At 45.7% G+C, this 20,515-nt stretch overlaps 1 protein-coding gene across 1 annotated transcript in view; it reads right to left on the bottom strand.

Annotated features, from left to right (window-relative positions):
• The window catches only part of ZCWPW2 (zinc finger CW-type and PWWP domain containing 2), a 109,670-nt gene that overhangs the window by 47,177 nt on the left and 41,978 nt on the right, over positions 1-20,515 (bottom strand). The window contains exon 3 of the mRNA XM_034759384.1: positions 12,092-12,206. Within this exon, the coding sequence (XP_034615275.1) occupies positions 12,092-12,206 (115 nt within the window). The remainder of the gene's footprint in view (positions 1-12,091; positions 12,207-20,515) is intronic.

Genomic DNA, 20,515 nt, shown 5'->3' with positions numbered 1-20,515 from the left:
CTCCAAGGGAATCTTGCCTGATGAATTAAAGAGTCAAGCAAGACTGATCATGCAGATACCTGAAAATGAAAAGGGAATTCAAAAGCTGCTAGGCATGTTAAACTATGTCAGCAAGTTCAGACTTAAATAGTGAGCTTGCACAACTCACCTAAGACACCTCTTCCACAAGGTCACCGAATGGGCATGGATGCCAGATCATGGAAGAAAATTCAATGATTTAAAGCACCTTCTAATTGCACACTGGAGCTAATTTTTGAACCATTGAAAGACATCACTCTCTCCACAAACGCTTTGAAAGGAGGGCTGGGAGCAGTACTATTACAGTGTCATGGAATGGATTGGTTGCCAGTCTCAAATGCATCTAGGGCTTTGACAGCCACAGAGAAGATTTACGCACAATTTGAAAAAGATACACTAGATCTGGTGCATGGATGTACAAGATCCCATGACTTTTTCTCTGGTGGTAGCTTTAAAGAAGAAGCTGATCACAACCACTGATTGCAATACACAAAAAAGGACTTGGAGAAGCACCATCAAGGATACAATGATTACTTCTGAAAATATAGAAATATTATATGATTCTGGAGTTTCAACATGGATACCACTTAGTAATGGCAGGCATACTGTCAAGAGCACATGCTCTACCTGAAAATACACAGCCTGATGATCTGGAATAAGCAGGAAACATACATGTGAACATGATAAAACATGCCATGTGCTGTATCTCCAGGCATGTGGGATGAACTGGAGACAGAAACAGCTAAAGATGAAATGCTGAATGTAGTGATAACAGTGATAAGGAGGGATAAAATCCCACTTGCATGTTTGTTATAAAAATGAGCTTTTAGCTATTTCTGGCGTGTTCTTGAAAGGAACACAGATTGTGGTTCCCACAGTGATGAGAAGGAAAATATTGGAATGAATACATGAAGGACACCTGGGAATGACTAAATCAAAAAGAAGAGCTAGAGAAGTTGTATTCTGGCCACAGATGAATAATGACATTGAAAAAATAGTGAGCACATGTGGATCATGTCAGAAGTTCAGCAATTCCCAGCAGAAAGAACCAATGATATTACACAAACAATTCACAATTCCTTGGGACAAAGTTGGAACTGACATGTTCAGGTTGGGAAGGACACACTCACCTGGCTGTAATGGACTATTATACCAGTTTCCAAATAGTCATCACACTTGAAGATACCACCGCATCAACAGTTGTCAGGCACATTAAATCTGAATTTGTATATCATGGAATTCAAAAACTAGTAATAACTGACAATGGACCACAGTTCAAGAATAGGGAATTCTTGAACTTTGCTAAAATGTATGACATCTAGAGCCCATCCCCAAGCCAATGGATTAGCTGAAAGTGAAGTATGTATAGTAAAGAACATGCTCAAAAAGGCAATGGATGGAAGAGAAGATCCATATTTAGCACTATTCAAGTATAGGGCAACACCGCTGCAATGTGGGAAGTCGCCTTCTGAACTCCTCTACAGACATATAAATACTCAATGACTAGACATGGGACAAAAACAATGGATGAATAAGGAGTCTCTGATAGTAAAGAAAAGATTGGGAAAGTACAATCAGACAAAATATTACAATAAAAGGAGCAAGACCTCTTCCACAATTTAAATTTAAAGACTCATTGAGAACTTAACATGGGCACTGACCAGTCAGTGCTGCACTGATCATCATAATCAGTGATTACAGATGAAAACAAAAAACCTTACAAAAGATCATAAACATCTGCTCAAGACGCTCGACAACTTGACCAAGACAAATGAAGTGAGAGCAGATATACAAGTTGAAAACATACAACTGATCCTGTTATTGACCATAAACCTTAACAGTCTGTTACAGACAAGGATTTGCCTAAAGGTTTGCAATACAGATCAGGGAGATTGCTGAAATGCCCTAAGAGACTGATCGAGACATATTAGTGCTATATTTAAGCAACCAGAAGAGTTGTCACTTCTTGTATTTGTACTAGTTTGATAGTTTAATTTAATGTTTTAGTTCTGTTGGGAAATTTTTTTTAAAAGGGAAGACGTGCTATGGAGTAAGTGCTCCAGGAACTGCAGAGATGCCCCACTTCCTGTACACTCTAGATGCAGTCTTTGGTTTCCTAGAACACACCTTCTGCTGGGGCAGAAACAAAGGAGCCCAGGATAGGGCAGATGCAGTCTGCAGCTACACAGAACAGTAGAGTTTTGTTACCTCATTTCTGTACATAATTCCTGTTTCTTCATAAAGAGTTTATCTTGAAACCAGTCTGCTCATCAGTAAGATACAACAGCATCCAGGCCATGAGTCTCAGCATCCACGTCTGGTCTGGATGCAGGACTAGTCCCTTCGACTGAGTGATCACATCTGTGTGTATTGGACGTGTGATTGAGGGCTCTGTTGACAGGTTCATGAGGTCGGAATACCAGAATTGTCTGGGCCATGCTATGGCTGTCATTATTAGGGCTGTGTCCTGCATAATCTTCTTGAGGATTCTCTTTATCAAGGAAATTGGAGGGTAGGCATACATAAGCCCTCCTAGCAGGAACTCAGCTGATTCTGGTCACAGTTGCCTGGCAACCCAGTGAGACCAGCTGGACCCCATAAATCTTCACTAAGTGACTGTGCTCCCTGATTGGCAGAACAGCCAGCAGATCATCATTTAAGCCTTGTAGCAACAACAACACAGCATCTGCTCAATGAGTTCTACACCTGCGGCTGTGCCAGATCTGCTTCCTGTACTGGTCCTTGCTTCAAGACTATGCCTGTTCCCACTCCAGCCCTAGCCTTTACCTTCTTCTGAACCCACTGGCTCCAATCTCTGGCTTGTCTCCTGACCACAACTTCAGTTCTGTTCTGTCTCCTGTTCCGCCCACTAGCTTGCACTGCCTATACCCCATATGTGACACCAAGTGATCTTGAGATCAGAAAAGCATTGAACCGAGAGCTGGGATTTGCTCTCCTTCGTGGTGGTGAAGTGGGACTTCCTCAATGACAAATAGGCTCTGGAACTCAGCGTGGACCATCAGCTTTCTAGAGCACTCAGAAATGGTAGGGTCTGTTCAAGCAGTCTTCTCACCTTTGGGACTTAAGAAGTCTTTATGGATCTCTCAAGGAGTAAGAACTTTAGGTAAAACTCTCTGGACATTTGGGTCCTTTTTTAAAAGGAGCAGCATGCACAGCTCTTGCATAGTAGATGTGCAAGGGGTCCATTATTGATGGACGTGTGGACCCTGCTGCTGCACACTAAAAATTCCCTAGTGCTTTAATCTAATCCTGCTTAATCTAGTCTAGGTTAGGACTCGATTATAGAGCACAGCAGCAGGGTCCACATGGACACCTACATGTGCAGCAGGTTAGTGTATGGTAGATTTACATCCCCACTTGCTGTGAACTAAATGTCTGTGTAGACAAGCCCACAGAGATAGGAGGCTGAAAATGGAATGAGAATTTTAAGACTTCTCCAACAAAAACTGTGTATTCCTTCTTCAGGGACAGTCAAAATCTACTGAGTAACTATCTAGAGAAAACCAGTTGCAGGACTCTCTCACAGGAGAGGACTGTCAGTTTGTCTTGTAAAGTCCCTGATAGTCCTTGCCAAGTCAACAGCATGTAGTTGCAAAATGTTCATAAGGAAAAATCTGAAAGATTGGAAAATCCTGCTTCAGAGCTTTCTTCATTCTGCCATCCTTAAAAGGGGCATTGACAGTCTCTATTAGAAGTCTTTGTCCCACTGGGCCAGGAAAGATATGGGTCTAAAACACAAATTATGGCAGGCCTAATGCTTGTTATGTCAAAACTTATTCTCAATGGGGCAACGTTATTATGGCACCGAGCCTCCAATCTCGTTCCACTAGAGTTTTACAAAGCACCAATAGTTCTTCTTAGGTGATTGTTCACGTCAATTCCAATTAGGTGTGCACACGCCGCATGCCCGGTTGTCAAACTTTTTCCCTTAGCAGCTCCCGTCGGGTCGGCCAGGGAGCCCCGTGGAGTGGTTCCCTCAAGGTGCTCAATATATGACCCTGCTGACCTGACCCCCGTTCAGTTCCTTCTTACCATCTGTGGTGGCATTGGAACTGCATTAGCTTGCTCACCTGCAAGTCTTCCCTTAGCCATTCTTAGTTTTCTTTTTTGAAATATTTCTTTATTTTCTTGTGATAGTTATTGTTACTAGTATAGTCGGTGAGTGGATCGTTCCCCTCACCCCGCCTTGCGCTCCGGGGCATGCCTCAAGCCCAAGGATTTAAATCTTGCGTTCTATTCAAGAAGACTATGCCAAACAGTGACCCTCACGACTCGTGCTTGAGGTGTCTTGGGGAGGCGCACCAGTCCGCGCATTGCAAGATCTGCAAGGCTTTGAAGCCTAGGACTAGGAAGGAACGCGACTTCCGTTTGAAACAACTACTGATGGAAGCCACACTCCGTCCTGCGGCACCCGACCGCCAAGTCCCAGGCTCGAGCTCAGTGCGCAGCACCCCAGTGTCGGTTCATGAACCAGTACCGAGGAAGGACTCTGGTGCTAGAGATCCTTGGTACTGAAGATTCCCTGAACCGCAGCACAGTGTGGCACCCCGGCACCGGTCAACGTCTCCGGTGTCCCTTAACCGCCACAAGAAAGCCGACAGAAGGAGCTCTCCTCAGAGAGCAAGACCATCAGGGGAGACCTTGCTGCCCCAGAGGAAGAACTTAACTTCCAAACAGCAAGACCCCGTGCGGTTGACTCCGGCAACCCAGTCGACACCATTGAATCCAGCACCCAGTTACTCTCAGGCAGGGCTTGAATTGGTGGAGGAGTTGGAAGCTCCCTCCATCCCAGATATTTTCGAGGTGGCAAGGGACCGCGTAGAAAGTACTCTATCTCAGCCCCCTGCTGTTAGAGACAAGCCCCTGGCACCATCTACACGGATGCTATCTAGGGGCTAACCAGCCCTGATGAGGCCAACTTCCTCTCCACACCGGCACCATTCATGGCACAGTTCCTGGTCTTCTTCACCCCTGGCACCGGCCCCAGTACATGACAGCAAGACCCAGGGAACGTGTCGCTCGGAATCTCCAGCACCGGGGAATTGGCACCAGTCACAATCACCCTCTATCATGATACGGCCCCGGAACATAGGAGCCGCTCCCCAGCACCAGACTTGCAGCACTGGTTTTAGTCGCAGGAAAGCCAACACCGTTCATCTACACAGTCGTTGCAGCACCGATCTCCGACTTCCTCCTCTCGGCACCGAACACTGGTGCAGGGATCCTTGGCACTGCTGTGCTCATTGCCCTCAGGATCCTTGGACTCTGAGGACAGCATCTGCTACTTACAGCATAGCAGGCACAGGTCGGACAAGCGTGGGAGACACGCTCCTTCGTCCTGGCAACCTCAATGGCCACCCGCTGCACAATGGCCCTTCTGGACCCCCCGGGCTTACCATCAGGCCCAGGGTACCCCTTCCAGGGTTTCTAGGTCCATTATATTGGGGCATCACCAGGCACGGTCACTGGTAGACAGAACTGCTCCTCATACCATAGAGGCGGCTTTCCAGACCGCCCCTGCATACTACAGAGGGCACATCGGAACCGGCCCCAGATCCACCCTCATCCAAGGTCCCGTCGGTCCATGCTGAGCCACTTGGCACCAACGCAGCCCAGGACCAACCTGAGCACATGGTGGGCCATGATGACCCTGTGTCTCCACTGGCCTCTTCTTCGTCTTTGCCTAATGAGGAAGTGGCAGGGGCCTCAACTTCAGGTCCTCCGCCCATCGACCACAGGGCCCACCAGGACCTATTCTGCCACATCGCCCGTAATATGCGCCTACAGATGGAGGAATCATTGAGCCAGAGGACCTGGTGGTGGACATTCTTATGCCGGAGGGCCCTTCCAGAGTGGCGTTGCCAGTAATTAAGACTATTGGCAACAATTATAGTGCTTTGTGGCAGACTCCAGCCTCCATTCCACCGACTGCCAGGGGTGTGGAAAGAAAATACTTTGTTCCCTCTAAGGGCTATGAATTTTTGTTCTCTCACCCACACCCTTGCTCCCCGGTGGTCTCTGCAGTGAATGAGAAGGAGTGTCAGGGTCAACAAATACCAGCTCCTAAGGCCAAAGAGGCCAAACAGATGGACCTCTTTGGCAGGAAAATTTATGCCGCATAGGGTCTACAGCTGAGGATAGCTAACCAGCAAGCTATCCTCAGCAGGTATAATTTTAACTCATGGGACTCCATGTCAAAATATAAGGAGTTATTTCCCACTGACTCAAAGGCTGAGTTCTCAGCTCTGGTCGAGGAGGGGAAGGCAGTTGCCAGGACATCCCTGCAGGCCCCACTTGACTCGGTTGACTCCGCGACACATACCATCACCTCAGGGATGGTCATGAGGAGAACACCTTGGCTCCAAGCATCTGGGCTTCCCCCGGATGTTCAGCAGACCCTGCAGGACCTTCCCTTTGAGGGTGCAGGGCTGTTTTCTGACCAGACTGATTCAAGGCTTCACAGCCGTAAGGACTCCAGGGCAACCATGAAATCTCTGGGGATGAACACACCTGCCCCACCCTGAGAAAGCCCTTTAAGCCTCAGCCGGTGCAACAGCAGAGGCAATACCAACACAGCCCTTGGCAGGATACTTACCTGGAGACAGGAATTCATGGTGTAGGCCTTCCAACTCTCCCTCAGGCCAAGGGCAGAGCCCAACCAAGCCATCATCGGGACCCAAGCAAGGGGTTTGAAGGGACGCCCGAGGATGGCGTACCAGACACCACTACAGATCCTTCCCCATGTTTTTTGAACCGTCTATCCCACTTCTACCATGCATGGTCCCATATAACATCGGACCACTGGGTTCTTCGCACAGTAGAAGTGGGATATTATCTCCAATTCTGCTCCTCCCTTCCCTCCCACCCCTCTTCACGGACCCCCTCATGATCAACTCCTTATCCAGGAGGTGCAGGCGCTCCTCGCCATGGGAATGGTGGAGGAGGTTCTAAGGAGCTAAGGGGCAAGTGATTCTACTCCCATTATTTCCTAATACCCAAGGCAAAGGGGGTGTCTCAGACCCATCTTAGACCTGCGAGGACTCAATCAGTTCATGGTAAAGTTAAAGTTCCGCATGGTCTCCCTGAGCACAATTATCCCTTCTCTGGATCCAGGGAACTGGTACGCTACCCTTGACATGAAAGACACATACTTGCACATAGCCATCTGGCCATCCCACAGACACTTTCTGAGGTTCGTTGTCAACCACATACATTATCAGTTCACGGTGCTCCCATTCGGGTTATCAACAGCCCCCTGCCCTTGGCCTGAGGGAGGGTTGAAAGGCCTACGCCATGAATTCCTGCCCCTCTGGCGGTAAGTATCCTGCCTAGGGCTGGGTTGGTATTGCCTCTGCTGTTGCACTGGCTGAGGCTTAAAGGGTGTTCACCAAATATATGTCAGTTGTCTCAGCCTTTCTCCAAAAGAGACAGGTGCAGGTGTACCTCTACTTAGATGATTGGCTCCTGCGAGGGCGCTCCAGGGAACAGGTGGAGTCCCCTGTCCGGTTAGTCAGAGAGACCTTCCAGAGGCTGGGTCTCCTCCTCAATGTAGACAAATCAACTTTGTCACCCACCCAATGAATAGAATTCATTGGGGTGGCGCTGGACTCGGTTCAGGCAAAAGCCATCCTGCCACAACCCAGATTCCAAACAAACACTGTCACATGTCATTCAGATGCTCAGACAATACCCCACCACCACCGCGAGGACATGCCGGTATGCACCTATGTGGTGCGGCACACCAGGATGAGACTCAGACCATTCCAGGCATGGCTCGCTACGGCTTATCACATGGGTCGGGACAGTCTACATCCCCAGAGATTCGGTAGTAACAGTACCGCCACGAGTCCTAGGCAGCCTAGGATGGTGTTGGACACTCGCATGATCTGCGAAGGAGTCTCATTCACCACCCCTCAACCATCCATGACCTTCATAACGGATGAGTCAGACCTCGGTTGGGGGGCACACCTAGGACACTTACAGACTCAAGGCATGTGGTCGCAGTCCGAGATCCTGCTCCACATTAACATAAAGGAACTCAGAGTGGTAAGAGTAGCCTGCCAAATCTTCCATACAGTATTGCAAGGTCACTGCGTGGCGGTGCTGACCAACAACACCACCGCCATGTTCTACATAAACAAGCAGGGCGGAGCCTGCTCCTCCCCTCTCTGTCAGGAGGCTCTCCACCTGTGGGAATTTTGTGTAGCCAACTCCATTCACCTGGAGGCATCCTATCTTCCAGGAGCACGCAACGAGCTTGTAGACCACCTCAGCAAGTCATTTTGCAATCACGAGTGGTCTATCCGGACGGACATCACCCACTCCATCTTCCAGATGTGGGGATTTCCCCAGGTGGACCTATTCGCCACAAGGAGCAACAGGAAGTGTCCAACATTTTGCTCCTTCCAAGCACACAGCCCAGGATCAATCTTGGATGCGTTCATGATATAATGGAGGAACCACCTACTGTATGCCTTCCCTCTGATACCACTTGTCCACAAAGTTCTCCTCAAGATCTGCAGGGACAAATCAGAGATAATTCTGCTCGCTCCAACATGGCCACGTCAACATTGGTAACCACACTTCTGGAGCTGTCAGTCAGCATCCCCATTGCGCTGCAGCTCCTTCCCGATCTAATTACATAGGACCACGGCCGCCTGCTTCACCCAGACCTCCAGTCCCTGCACCTCACGGCCTGGAAGCTTCATGGTTAAACGCAAGGGAGCTCCAGTGCATGGAATTGGTGAGGGAGGTGCTCCTTGGTAGCAGGAAACCTTCCACCAGAGCCACCTACATGGCCAAATGGAAACGTTTTTTTGTGCTGGTAATCTCAGTCGAGTATCTCCACTCCAGGCATCTATACCATTCATCCTAGACTACTTCCTACACCTGAAGCTGCAAAGCCTGTCTAGATTATCTATCAAGGTGCACCTCGCAGCCATCTCAGCTTTCCAACCCAGAGAGTTGGGGCATTCAGTCTTCACCAATCCTATGGTGGGCCGTTTCCTTAAGGGCCTGGAACGCTTACCCCCTCAGTCTCGCCCACCGATACTGACTTGAGACCTCAATCTGGTCCTAGCTAGGCTTATGGGAGCCCCATTCAAACCACTTGCTACATGTTCCCTTCTGTATCTCTCGTGGAAGGTAGCCTTTCTGGTTGCAATCAGATTGGCCAGGAGGGTATCGGAGCTAAAAGCATTAACCTCTGACCCCCCCTCCACACACACACACACACTCTTCCACAAGGACAAGGTACAACTCAGGTCGCACCCAGCTTCTCTCTCCAAGGTGGTATCCCAATTCCACCTCAGCCAGGACATTTTTCTACCCGTTTTCTATCCCAAGCCACATGCCAATGCACAGGAGTTGAAGTTCTACTCATTAGATATGTAGAGGCCGTTAGAGTTCTACACGGAACGCACAAAGCCTTTCAGGAAGTCAAACCAGCTGTTTGTAGCAATGGCAGACCAGAGAAGGGACTTCCGGTCTCCTCACAGCACATCTCTTCCTGGATTACGGACTGTATCTGTGCCTGCTATGACCTCGCCAAGGTCCCAGCCCCAGCTATAATGGCTCACTCGACAAGGGCTCAGGCCTCTTCCACCACTTTCCTGGCCCAGGTGCCCATCCAAGAGATCTGCAGAGCGGCTACCTGGTCCTCGGTGCATACCTTTGCCACCCACTATGCCATCACACATCTGGCTAGAGATGATGCAGCTCTCGGTAAAGCAGTGCTCCAGTCAATGATTCCTTAACTCCAACCCCACCCCCGTGGGAGAGCTTGGGAGTCACCTAATTGGAATTGACGTGAACTCGAAGAAAAAAAAAGACAGTTACTCACCTTCTTGTAACTGTTGTTATTCGAGAGGTGTTGTTCACGTCCATTCCAATACCCACCCTCCTTCGCCTTTGTCGGAGTAGCCGGCAAGAAGGAACCAAAGGGGGGTTGGGTTGGCAGGGTCATATATTGAGAGCCATGAGGGAGCCACTCCAGCGGGCTTCCAGGCCGACCTGATGGGAGCTGCTAAGGGAAAAAGTTTCTGATGACCATGCACTCAGTGCACGCACACCTAATTGGAATGGATGTGAACAATACCTCTCAAAGAACAACAGTTACAAGAAGGTGAGTAACCGTCTTTTATCTTCATATACTTACTAAGCATTATTGCTTAGATTTGGCTTAGATTTGGCTTTTAAACAGGAGCAGATTTAATTTACTAGTATTACAGAACCTTTTCCTGGTCTAGAGGGTACACAAGCTCTCCCTTCCCATAAAGTGACTTAATTTGGCTAAGTTGAGTCCCAAAGGAGAAGATATACTCAGGGAGTGTTTGTGCAAAACCCAGCTAAAGTGTTACCTGTGAGGTTCTGAGATGTTAACATTTTAGTAATGGAAGAAAAGTTCCCATGGCAAAATAAATGGCACTACGGCTAACTTTGGGGTAAATGAATTAGTGCCAGACTGGAGAGATGCTGTGGCATTTACTATTACACAAACTGAAATTCTGCATTTTGAGTAAAATACTTAGGGACCAAATACATATATAGAATGTTTAGAACAGTGCTTGACTGTTCCCAGCTTTGTGCAGGTATACAGGTGGGTGGAGATAGAATACAAGGATCCTTCATTTACTAGTGTCCCTGGTCTGAGGATGAATACAAGGACTGTTCTAAGATAATTCTTAATAGTTAATAGTGCTAGCTTCCCAGAGTGGATAGGAAGAATCCAGGTCCTCCAATGTTTTATACACTCTGCTAGCCCAGTTCAGGCAGAGTGAGCATCTTGTCAAACAGTACTGCAGTAATTGCACTCTAGGAGGCACTGTATACGCCTGAAAAACAATATTACCTGAGGTTCCCACTGGGGTGGTAAATCTCCTCATAGCTGTCTAGCATGGGTTGGGGCTTAGAACTACATTTGGATAACCTCAAAGTATGCTGTCAATTTGTAAAAGCAACACGTGTTTACATCATAATTTTGAGTCTGATGAGCTCCTAGAGGATTAAATAATGCAGGATGCACAATATGGAAATGCAGCTACAATGCACAAGACTCCTATTTTTGATGAACATGCCTCACTACTCTTAGCTATCAGCTACATGTATCCTTAGCACGTTATCTTTTAGTAATAATATTGTACTAAATGGTTTAATTGTGATGGTTAATGTTATTTCTCTGGATTTATAGAAAAATAAAAAGTAGCACTCATCCAGAGTACTAGGCACGCTGACCCACATTACAAGAACAAAAAACACTAAATAGCTGACTCCCCCAGCTCTGAAAGTCAACAGAACTTTACTGCTTACAGAACAATAAAAAATTAAAGCTAACTTAAAGGTTAACTGTGAAGATGTTTGTCTGCAATATTCCAAAAGAAGAAAAGAGCATATGGTCGTTTTCATGTAATTTAACACTATACTTTAAAAAAAAAGTTTAGATCAATTATCTAAGACAAAAGCAAGCTAAAAAGATAATTTTTAAATATTGTTTTTCTCAGAACGGTGCTAAAATGATTTCCACAGTTTCCCTAGCCAGATTAGCACTAACTGTGCTATCAATCTCTTCACAAACTATAGACTATAGTGCTATAGACTACAGACTGGTCCTGGAAAAAAATATCAACTGTATTGTGCTTTTTTTGCCTTTTATGGTGTATGCTTAGATAAAACAGGTTAGTTTTTAAACTTAAGGCTTGTCATAAACTTAGCCTTATGAATGCAAGGTCCTTTTAAACCAACCAATTTAAAAAAAAAATCTTAGACAAGAGTAATTGCACATCACTTTCTCACTAGCCATGCAAAAGTAATTTATTTTAATAATACTCAATTATAAATTACTTGTGAACCAACATCTCCTTTCAATACAAGGGCATCTGTAAAGGAAATCCATTGCGAGTGAGACATATTATACAACACACTTACACACACACTACATTTTTCCTATTATAATATTAGCATGTTCTTAAAATCTTCCAACATTATGACTGGGAAAAAAACCCTCTGCATATGACTAACTTTATTTACAAACAGTGCTGAAAAATATGGATTATACCATTTTCTGATAGCTGGCACATTTCAAGTCTTTGCGGAGCAGAAAACATAAGTAATTTGTTTGCTTCTTCCAATGCACTTGTATACCATTTCTTTTTTCTCTTGCATTGTTCTGGCTATGGAAATAAAAAGAAACTTTTACTAAATATCTTACCGTTACTCCATTTTTCTACACTTTTCATGAGTCAAAAAAACAAACAAAAATATAGTACTTCAAAAATATTAAATGACTAAAAAAGAATTCTAGACAGCAAAGCATTTAGATTAACTCAGAGAGGTTCAATTCAAGATAAATGCTCCTGTATCTATTTCTTGTAAATTACTCTAGGTGCAAAAGGATAGAAATTTTCTAGTATTTTTTTTTTTTTTGTAATTGGGCCCCTTTCAACATAGAATGTGCATTCCAAAGTGCTGCAGGGAGCCCAGTTCTGTAGCTCTTTATAGTGTTTAACTTCCTACTTAATGAAATCAACATTTCGAGTCTATGCGGACTGCAGATTGAAACCCAAAAATGATCTTCATTCACCAGAATACTTACAATATCATTCATAAACCCTTTATGAAGCACTCCTATAGAAAGTTTATCCTGATCTATAACAAGATGTGACTACATAATATTTAATTTTTATCTGAAAGAATTACCTGACTACAGTATTAATGCAGTCTTGTAAAAATGTACTAAGCCAGGAAATACCTACTATTGCAGTCTGTGTTTGTAAGATTTGTGTAAACTTTGCAAATGTAGCCTACTTGTATTGGGAGACAGGAAGTGCTCTCTGGGCTAGTTATTTGGAGAGGAGAAAGTGAGATGATGTGGTGATTGTGTGGGTAAGCAGAAGGAAGGAAGAAGAGAGAACATGTGTTTGTGGAAGGAGGATGTGGTGATGCTGGAAGGAGTGCTGCCACTGGGGGAAGGTGAAATGGTAGAGGCACCAAAAGGATGCCACACAGCATGATTAAGGTAGGTCTGTTGAAGACTCTCTTGAGGGTTCTTGGATATCCTCCTCCAGCTCTTTGTAGCCTTGATCTATCCTCACCTATATTTAGGGTGACCAGACGTCCCGATGAAATCGAGACTGTACTGATATTTCGTTGTTTGTCCTGCATCCCGACCGATGTATGGTCAGGACACTATTTGTCCCGATATTTTGCACTCCAGCTTTTTTTGTTGTTGTTGTTGCTTTGGCCCGCCCCCCTATGTGTCCCAATATTATGTTCTTTTCATCTGGTCACCCTACCTATATTCTGGATGCAGAGCTCTAGGAAGAGAATGAAACACTAAGAAGAGTACAGATGACTGCATTTTTGAGAGGGCTACTAAAGGCAGCTCCTAGAGCAGCTGGCAGCACAGTCTACAGATTAAGCACCAGATTCCAGCCAACTGCTCAAGTAATTTACTTGCTGTGGATGAGTAGAAGCGGCAATACTGCATATATGGAAACACTGAACATTTTAAATGCAGAAGTGATTGAAAAGAGAGGTCTGAGAAAAAATGGTTACTAACCTTTCTGTAACTGTTGTATTTGAGATACATTACTTATGCCCATTCCAATGTAGGTGTGTGCTCGCCCCGAGCACAGCCGCCAAAATTTTTTCCCTCAGTAGTATTCATTGGGTCAGCTCTGGTGCCCCTTGGAGTTGCGCAGTCATAGTGCCAGTATAAAGGGTCCTGCCAAACCACAGCTCCCTCATCTCCTTCTTGCCAGCCAACTCCAATAGAGGGATAGGAGGGAAGGTCTTGGAATGGACAAGAGCAACGCATCTTGAAGAACAAGTTACGGAAAGGTTAGTAACCATTTTTTCTTTCTTGCATGCTTGCTCATGTGCATTCCAATATAGGGGACTCCCAAGCAGGTGCAGGTGAAGGGTTCAGAGTTTATTGACATGCTGATTGCAACACGACTCGGCCAATTACATCATTGTCTCTAGCCTGTTGAGTGATGGCGTAGTGAGAAGCAAAAGTGTGAACTGATGACCACATTGCTGCTCTATAAATGTCCTGCATAAGAACTTGTGCTATGGATGCTGCCAAAGATGCTTGGGCCCTTGTGGAATGTACTATCAGGGCAGGAGGGGCAGGGACCTTTGCCAGGTCATAGCATGTGCAGATGCAGGGTATGATCCATGATGAATTTCTCTGGGCTGAGACGGAAAGACCTTCCATTCTGTCTGCAATGGCCATGAATAGCTGAGTAGTTTTCCGAAATGCAGGGCCGGCCCACGACATTTTGGCACCTGAGGCAGGGGGCTCAAATAACACCCCCCATGCCACATCCCTTGGGCCAAAACTTTGAAAGGTCTCAATTCTGCCTTCTTCCTATTCTATTCATCTCATGGAACTGCTCTGCTACCTACCCCAATAAAGGAGAACTAACAACTTAAAATGCCTTGTTCAAAATTTTTAAGTAACATGTAACTTTCAAACGCCTGAACAGCAAATGTAACTTTTCTTGTCTGCAAAGTAAACACTGGCATTTTTATCTGTTTGATATTCAAAATGGTGCTTTCTGTGCCTTCTTCGTTGCAAAGATTTGAACTGCTTCCTGAAGGTCCACAGTCTGGGCCAGCTCATGCTCTACTGAGATGGTTGCAAGGCCAACCAACCTCTCATGTGTCATTGTGGAGCATAGATGTGTTTTTATTAACTTCAGCTTGGAGAAGCTACGTTCTCCAATGGCAACTGTTAGAGGAAGTATTAGAAGTATGCGCAGAACTACAAAAGCATTTGGAAAGAGGGTGGTCATCTTATTTGTGCACATATATTCCAGAACAGCCTTTGGAGTTGATCCTGCTGAAATGTATCTTGAAAGGGCTTTCAGTTCATCACCTAAATCACTCGCATCAATATCGCACATGTCATCATGTGTCAACGCTGTCTCTAGTGCCCTGCATTGCTGGTATAGGTCTTCTTCAGGTATAGTGAGGAGTTTGGGAATATCATACAACATCCCAAATATACTGCTGTGTTCCTTGAACTGCATGAAACGTTCAACTGACTGTACTGCACGATCTAGCACCTGGTTAAAGAATTCAACTTTGAATTGTTGTTTGGGGTCTCTTATGGGATTATCCCGTGCCTCGTAATCAAAATGTCATCTTCTTCCGTGATGCTTGTATTCTTGAATGGGTGGGAAAATAGCTTTAGTGTGAAGTTCCTCTGCCAACTTTTGTGCACTCTTCAGAACGTTTTGAAATCCCTCATCTGACTGGAAAGGCTGTAGGTATGACTTTGCTTTGTCCAGTTGTTCCATTGCTCCAGATATATCCAGGTCAACACCTTGGAGTCTCCTGCTTACAACATTTATTTCAAACAGTATGTCATGCCACAACACTAAGCCCCACCGAAATTTGAAGTGATTTATGTTTCTGGTGATTCCATTTGCCTCTGCCACTGTTCTCCCACGAACAGTTCCTGTCATAGCATTATCCTCCATAATGGCAATATGGCATCATCTATCTTCCCAATTTGGTGTTTAATAGGCTTTATCGCCTCCACTCGACTTTCCCATCATGTGGCACTCAGTGGTTTCAGTGTCAGAGAGGATATTCCCAGATGTTGCTTCAAAATTTGCCATCGATGAGTTGATGCAGAGAAAAATACATAAATGCTTTGAATTACATTAAAAAAATTCAGCATGGGACACAAAAAGCACGAGGGTTTAACTGTTGGATCCATGTCTGCACTTCTCTGTTCTTTCCTCTCATGTTGGCACCATTATCGTAGCCCTGACCTCTCATGTCAGCTATCACAATTCCCATATCGTCCAGCTTTTTAAGAAGCACATTTGTTATACCAGCTCCTGTAGTATTATCAATGTCAATAAATTCTAGAAAATGCTCTCTGACAGTCACCATTGCAGGGACATTTTCACTAGATTCGGTTGTCGTTACAAAACGCACCATTAAATTCATTTGTTCCGTATGGCTGATGTCAGGTGTGCAGTCCAGAATAACAGAGTAATATCTTGCGGACTTCAGATCTGCCACAATCTTCTGTTTGACTTTTGTTGCCAGTAACTGTATGATCTCATTTTGAATGTTTTTTCCAAGGTAATGGTGTGTGTACATTTCTTGGGTGGTGACTCTTCTTAGATGCTGTATTCGAGGAGCATCTAACTCAGCCATCAGCTCCACAATTTTAAGGAAGTTTCCATTGTTTGGCACATACCGCTGATCTGAAGTGCCACGCAGTACTAGGTTTTGGGTAGCAAGCATACTCACAACGGCAATGAGCCTTTTCAGAACATTTTGCCAGTAAAGAGACTCTGATGCAATCTTCTCTTGATGATGATCATCTATGGTGGCCTTTAACCTTAGTCTCATCTCAAGCTCTTTCCACCTATGGAATGCTCTCTGATGATTTGCTGCCTACTCATGGCATGCCAGATTTCTAGCCAGATTTTTCCAGTCCTTTGTTCCTGTAGAACCCAATGTGACTGGAACATTAGACTGGAAGAGTTTGCAACAAGAACAGTATGCAGCATTCTGGGTTTTTGAGTACATAAGCCATGACCTCTCCACTTTGTCACCATTGGGGATTTCACGCCAGTAATGTGTTAGATGGAAACTGCTATTTTCATTGTCTTTGGGGAACATTAAGTTTTTCACTTGCTGTGGCCCATGCAGTACAAGGAAGTCCCTCAGGCTACTGCTCAAGTGTGTCCACAGTCCTGGATCATCTAGACTTAAGGAACTAAACTCAGCAGCAGCTGTTTCTTGCGCCTCATAGACCCATAGACTTTAAGGTCAGAAGGGACCATTATGATCATCTGGTCTGACCCCCTGCATGCTGCAGGCCATAAAACCGTCCCTACCCCTTCCCTGGACTCTGCTGTTGAAGTCCCCAATCCTGTTTTAGGTTACTTCAATCGGCAGAGACCCTCCTGCTAGAGATCCCTGCCCCATGCTGCGGAGGAAGGCGAAAAACCTCCAGAGGCTCAGCCAATCTGCCCTGGAGGAAAATTCCTTCCCGACCCCAAATATGGCGATCAGTAAGACCCCGAGCATATAGGCAAGAGTCTCCAGCCTGACCCCTGTCAGCCATTATACAATTTACCTACCATTTCTTGGTTTTCCTTGACTACTATGTTTTACCATTAAACCATTCCCTCCATAAATTTATCTAACTTAATCTTAAAACCAGACAGGTCCGTCGCCCCCACCGTTTCCCTCGGAAGGCCGTTCCAATATTTCACCCCTCTGACGGTCAGAAACCTGCGTCTAATTTCAAGCCTGAACCTCCCCACGGCCAGTTTATATCCATTCGTTCTCGTATCCACATTAGTACTAAGCTGGAATAATTCTTCTCCCTCCCTCGTATTAATCCCTCTAATATAGTTAAAGATAGCAATCATATCCCCCCTCAGCCTTCGCTTTGTCAGACTAAACAACCCAAGCTCCTCTAGTCTCTTTTCATACGACAGGTTTTCCATTCCTCTGATCATCCTAGTGGCCCTTCTCTGCACCCGTTCCAGTTTGAGTTCATCTTTTTTAAACATGGGAGACCAGAACTGCACACAGTACTCCAAATGAGGTCTCACCAGTGCCTTGTACAACGGAAGCAGGACCTCCTTATCCCTACTAGATATACCTCGCCTAATGCATCCCAAGACAGCATTGGCTTTTTTCACCGCCACGTCGCATTGTCGACTCATAGTCATCCTGCGGTCTACGAGGACCCCTAGGTCCTTCTCCTCTTCCGTTACTTCTAACCAATGCGTCCCCATCTTGTAACTAAAATTGTTATTAGTCATCCCCAAATGCATCACCTTACACTTTTTACTATTAAATTTCATCCTATTTCTGATACTCCAATTCACAAGCTCATTCAAGTCTCCCTGCAGGATATCCCTATCCTCCTCCGAATTTACAACGCCTCCCACCTTCGTATCATCCGCAAACTTTATCAGCCCACTCCTGCAATCGGTTCCGAGGTCAGTTATAAACAGATTAAATAAAATGGGTCCCAAAACCGAACCTTGAGGCACTCCACTAGTAACCTCCCTCCAACCCGACAGTTCACCCTTTAATACGACCCGCTGCATTCTCCCCATTAACCAATTCCTTATCCACCTCTGGATTTTCATATCGATCCCCATGTTTTTCAGTTTAACCAATAATTCCTCATGGGGTACAGTATCAAACGCTTTACTGAAATCCAGGTATATTAGGTCCACCGCATTTCCCTTATCTAATAAATCCGTTACTTTCTCAAAGAAGGAGATCAGATTCGTTTGGCACGATCTGCCCTTCGTAAAACCATGTTGTAATTTATCGCAATTGCCACTAACCTCCAGGTCCTCAACTAGTTTCTCTTTCAGAATTTTCTCTAACACCTTGCACACTACAGATGTTAAACTAACAGGCCTGTAGTTACCCGGATCACTTTTTTTCCCTTTCTTGAAAATAGGAACCACATTAGCTATTCTCCAGTCTAACGGGACCACCCCCGAGTTTACAGATTCATTAAATATTATCGCTAATAGGCCTGCTATTTCCCGCGCCAATTCCTTCAATATTCTCGGATGAAGATCGTCCGGTCCTCCCGACTTAGCCCCATTAAGGCATTCAAGTTTTGTTTCTACCTCGGATACGGTAATCCCCCATCCTGAATGCCCCTCTGTAGTGGTGCTAGTATCCCTAATACCTTCATTGGCCTCATTAAACACCGATGCAAAATATTCATTGAGATATTGCGCCATGCCTAGATTGTCTTTAATCTCCTCTCCGGCAATAGTCTTCAGCGGTCCCACTTCTTCTTTCTTTGCTTTCTTCCTATTTATGTGGCTGTAAAACCTCTTACTATTGCTTTTAATTCCCCTCGCTAGGTCCAACTCTACACGGCCTTTGGCCTTTCTCACTCTATCTCTACATTCTCTGACTTCACTAAGGTAAGTTTCTTTACTAATCCCTCCCCTCCTCCACTCTTTGTACGCTTTCTGTTTTTTCCTAATCGCCCCTTTGAGTCGGTTGCTCATCCAGCTTGGTCTAAATCTCCTGCTTTGTAATCTTTTTCCCTTTTTTGGAATGCATCACACTCTTCTCTGATCTACACTTTTCTTCAGGAATGTGCATGGTTACATCCATTTGAGATGGAGATATGGATGCAGCAGTAGCTGCCAGGTCACCTGCACTCTGACTAACTGGAAGATCAGGCATCTCCTCACCACTCACATCCTCACTGGGGCTGGAAGGCTCACCATGAACATTTCTCTGTATGTTCTCAGGAGAGCTCCTTCCTGCTTAGAGGAAAAGCTTCCTTTGCTTTCTTTCTTTCTTTCTTTTTTTTTTTTTTCCTGAATGCTGCCCCAGAGGGGCATTTTCTTCTTTCACTGATGACTGCTGTTCTGTGCCAGCTATAGTGGCTCTCAACACTCAATTGAAGGGGACAAATAAGCAGGCTGGTAGCAGGGCCTGAGTGAGGGAAGATATCAACGTCTTAAGGGCCTAGCTGGCTCCTACTACTTCAGTTGACTGCCTGTTCTCCTGAAGTGGGTTCAGGGAAGCAGCAGGAAACAGGAAGTTCCTTGAAAAGCTGGTGTTAAATCAGTCCAAGCTCCTGGGGGTGCTAGAGAGGTACGTAAGAGGCTCCTCCTCTCTCTCCCTGCAGCTCCTGCTGCTTTCTGTTATTCCCTCTCACCTTTTCTCCTGCCTGCTGGTTATGTCTCTTGTGCTCTCCTTCCTCCGGCACAGCACTCCACCATCTCTGTGCATCTAGAGCAGAGAGAATACATATGCACCAGCAGCAGACACAATTTTCTACACTCTGGGTCCTAGTGGCACCCCCCGCCCCCCAGTCTGGCACCTGAGGCGGCCGCCTCAGTTTGCCTCATGGTGAGGCCAGCCCTGCCGAAATGGCTTAGTACTTTCTATGTAGAAAGCCAGTGACATCTGATGTCTAGCGAGTGGAGCCTTTGTTCTTCTCTGTTGACGTGGTTTTGGATAGAAGACCAGTAGGAAGATATTCTGGCTTATATGGAACTGTGAAACCACCTTTAGAAGGAAAGCTGGATGAGGATGCAATTGGACCTTGTCCTTGAAGGATACCATGGTTCTGGAGAATATGGTGGTTCTGAAGTCTTGGGAGATCTTACAACGCTCCTGCACGTGAGCTTCTCCCAGGCACTTAAGGCAGCTGGAATGGGGGGGTCACTCACAGGCATAGGCTTATGGCATGAGGCACAAGGCTTAAAAGCTAGAGACCAATGCATGGTCCAGTACTGGGCAGAGAATAACCCTGCTTACCAGGGTTTCGCTAAGCTAACTAACTACTAAGATCAAGAAAAAGACGGTTACTCACCGTTGTAACTGTTGTTCTTCGAGATGTGTTGCTCATATCCATTCCATTAGGTGTGCGCGCGCCGCGTGCACGATCGTCGGAAGATTTTCTACCCTAGCAACACCGGCGGGTCGGCTGTGGAGCCCC

This window comes from Trachemys scripta, chromosome 2, assembly GCF_013100865.1.
Source record: "Trachemys scripta elegans isolate TJP31775 chromosome 2, CAS_Tse_1.0, whole genome shotgun sequence".
Classification (NCBI taxonomy): Eukaryota; Metazoa; Chordata; order Testudines; family Emydidae; genus Trachemys; species Trachemys scripta.
This window is presented reverse-complemented; position numbering and strand designations above follow the sequence as displayed.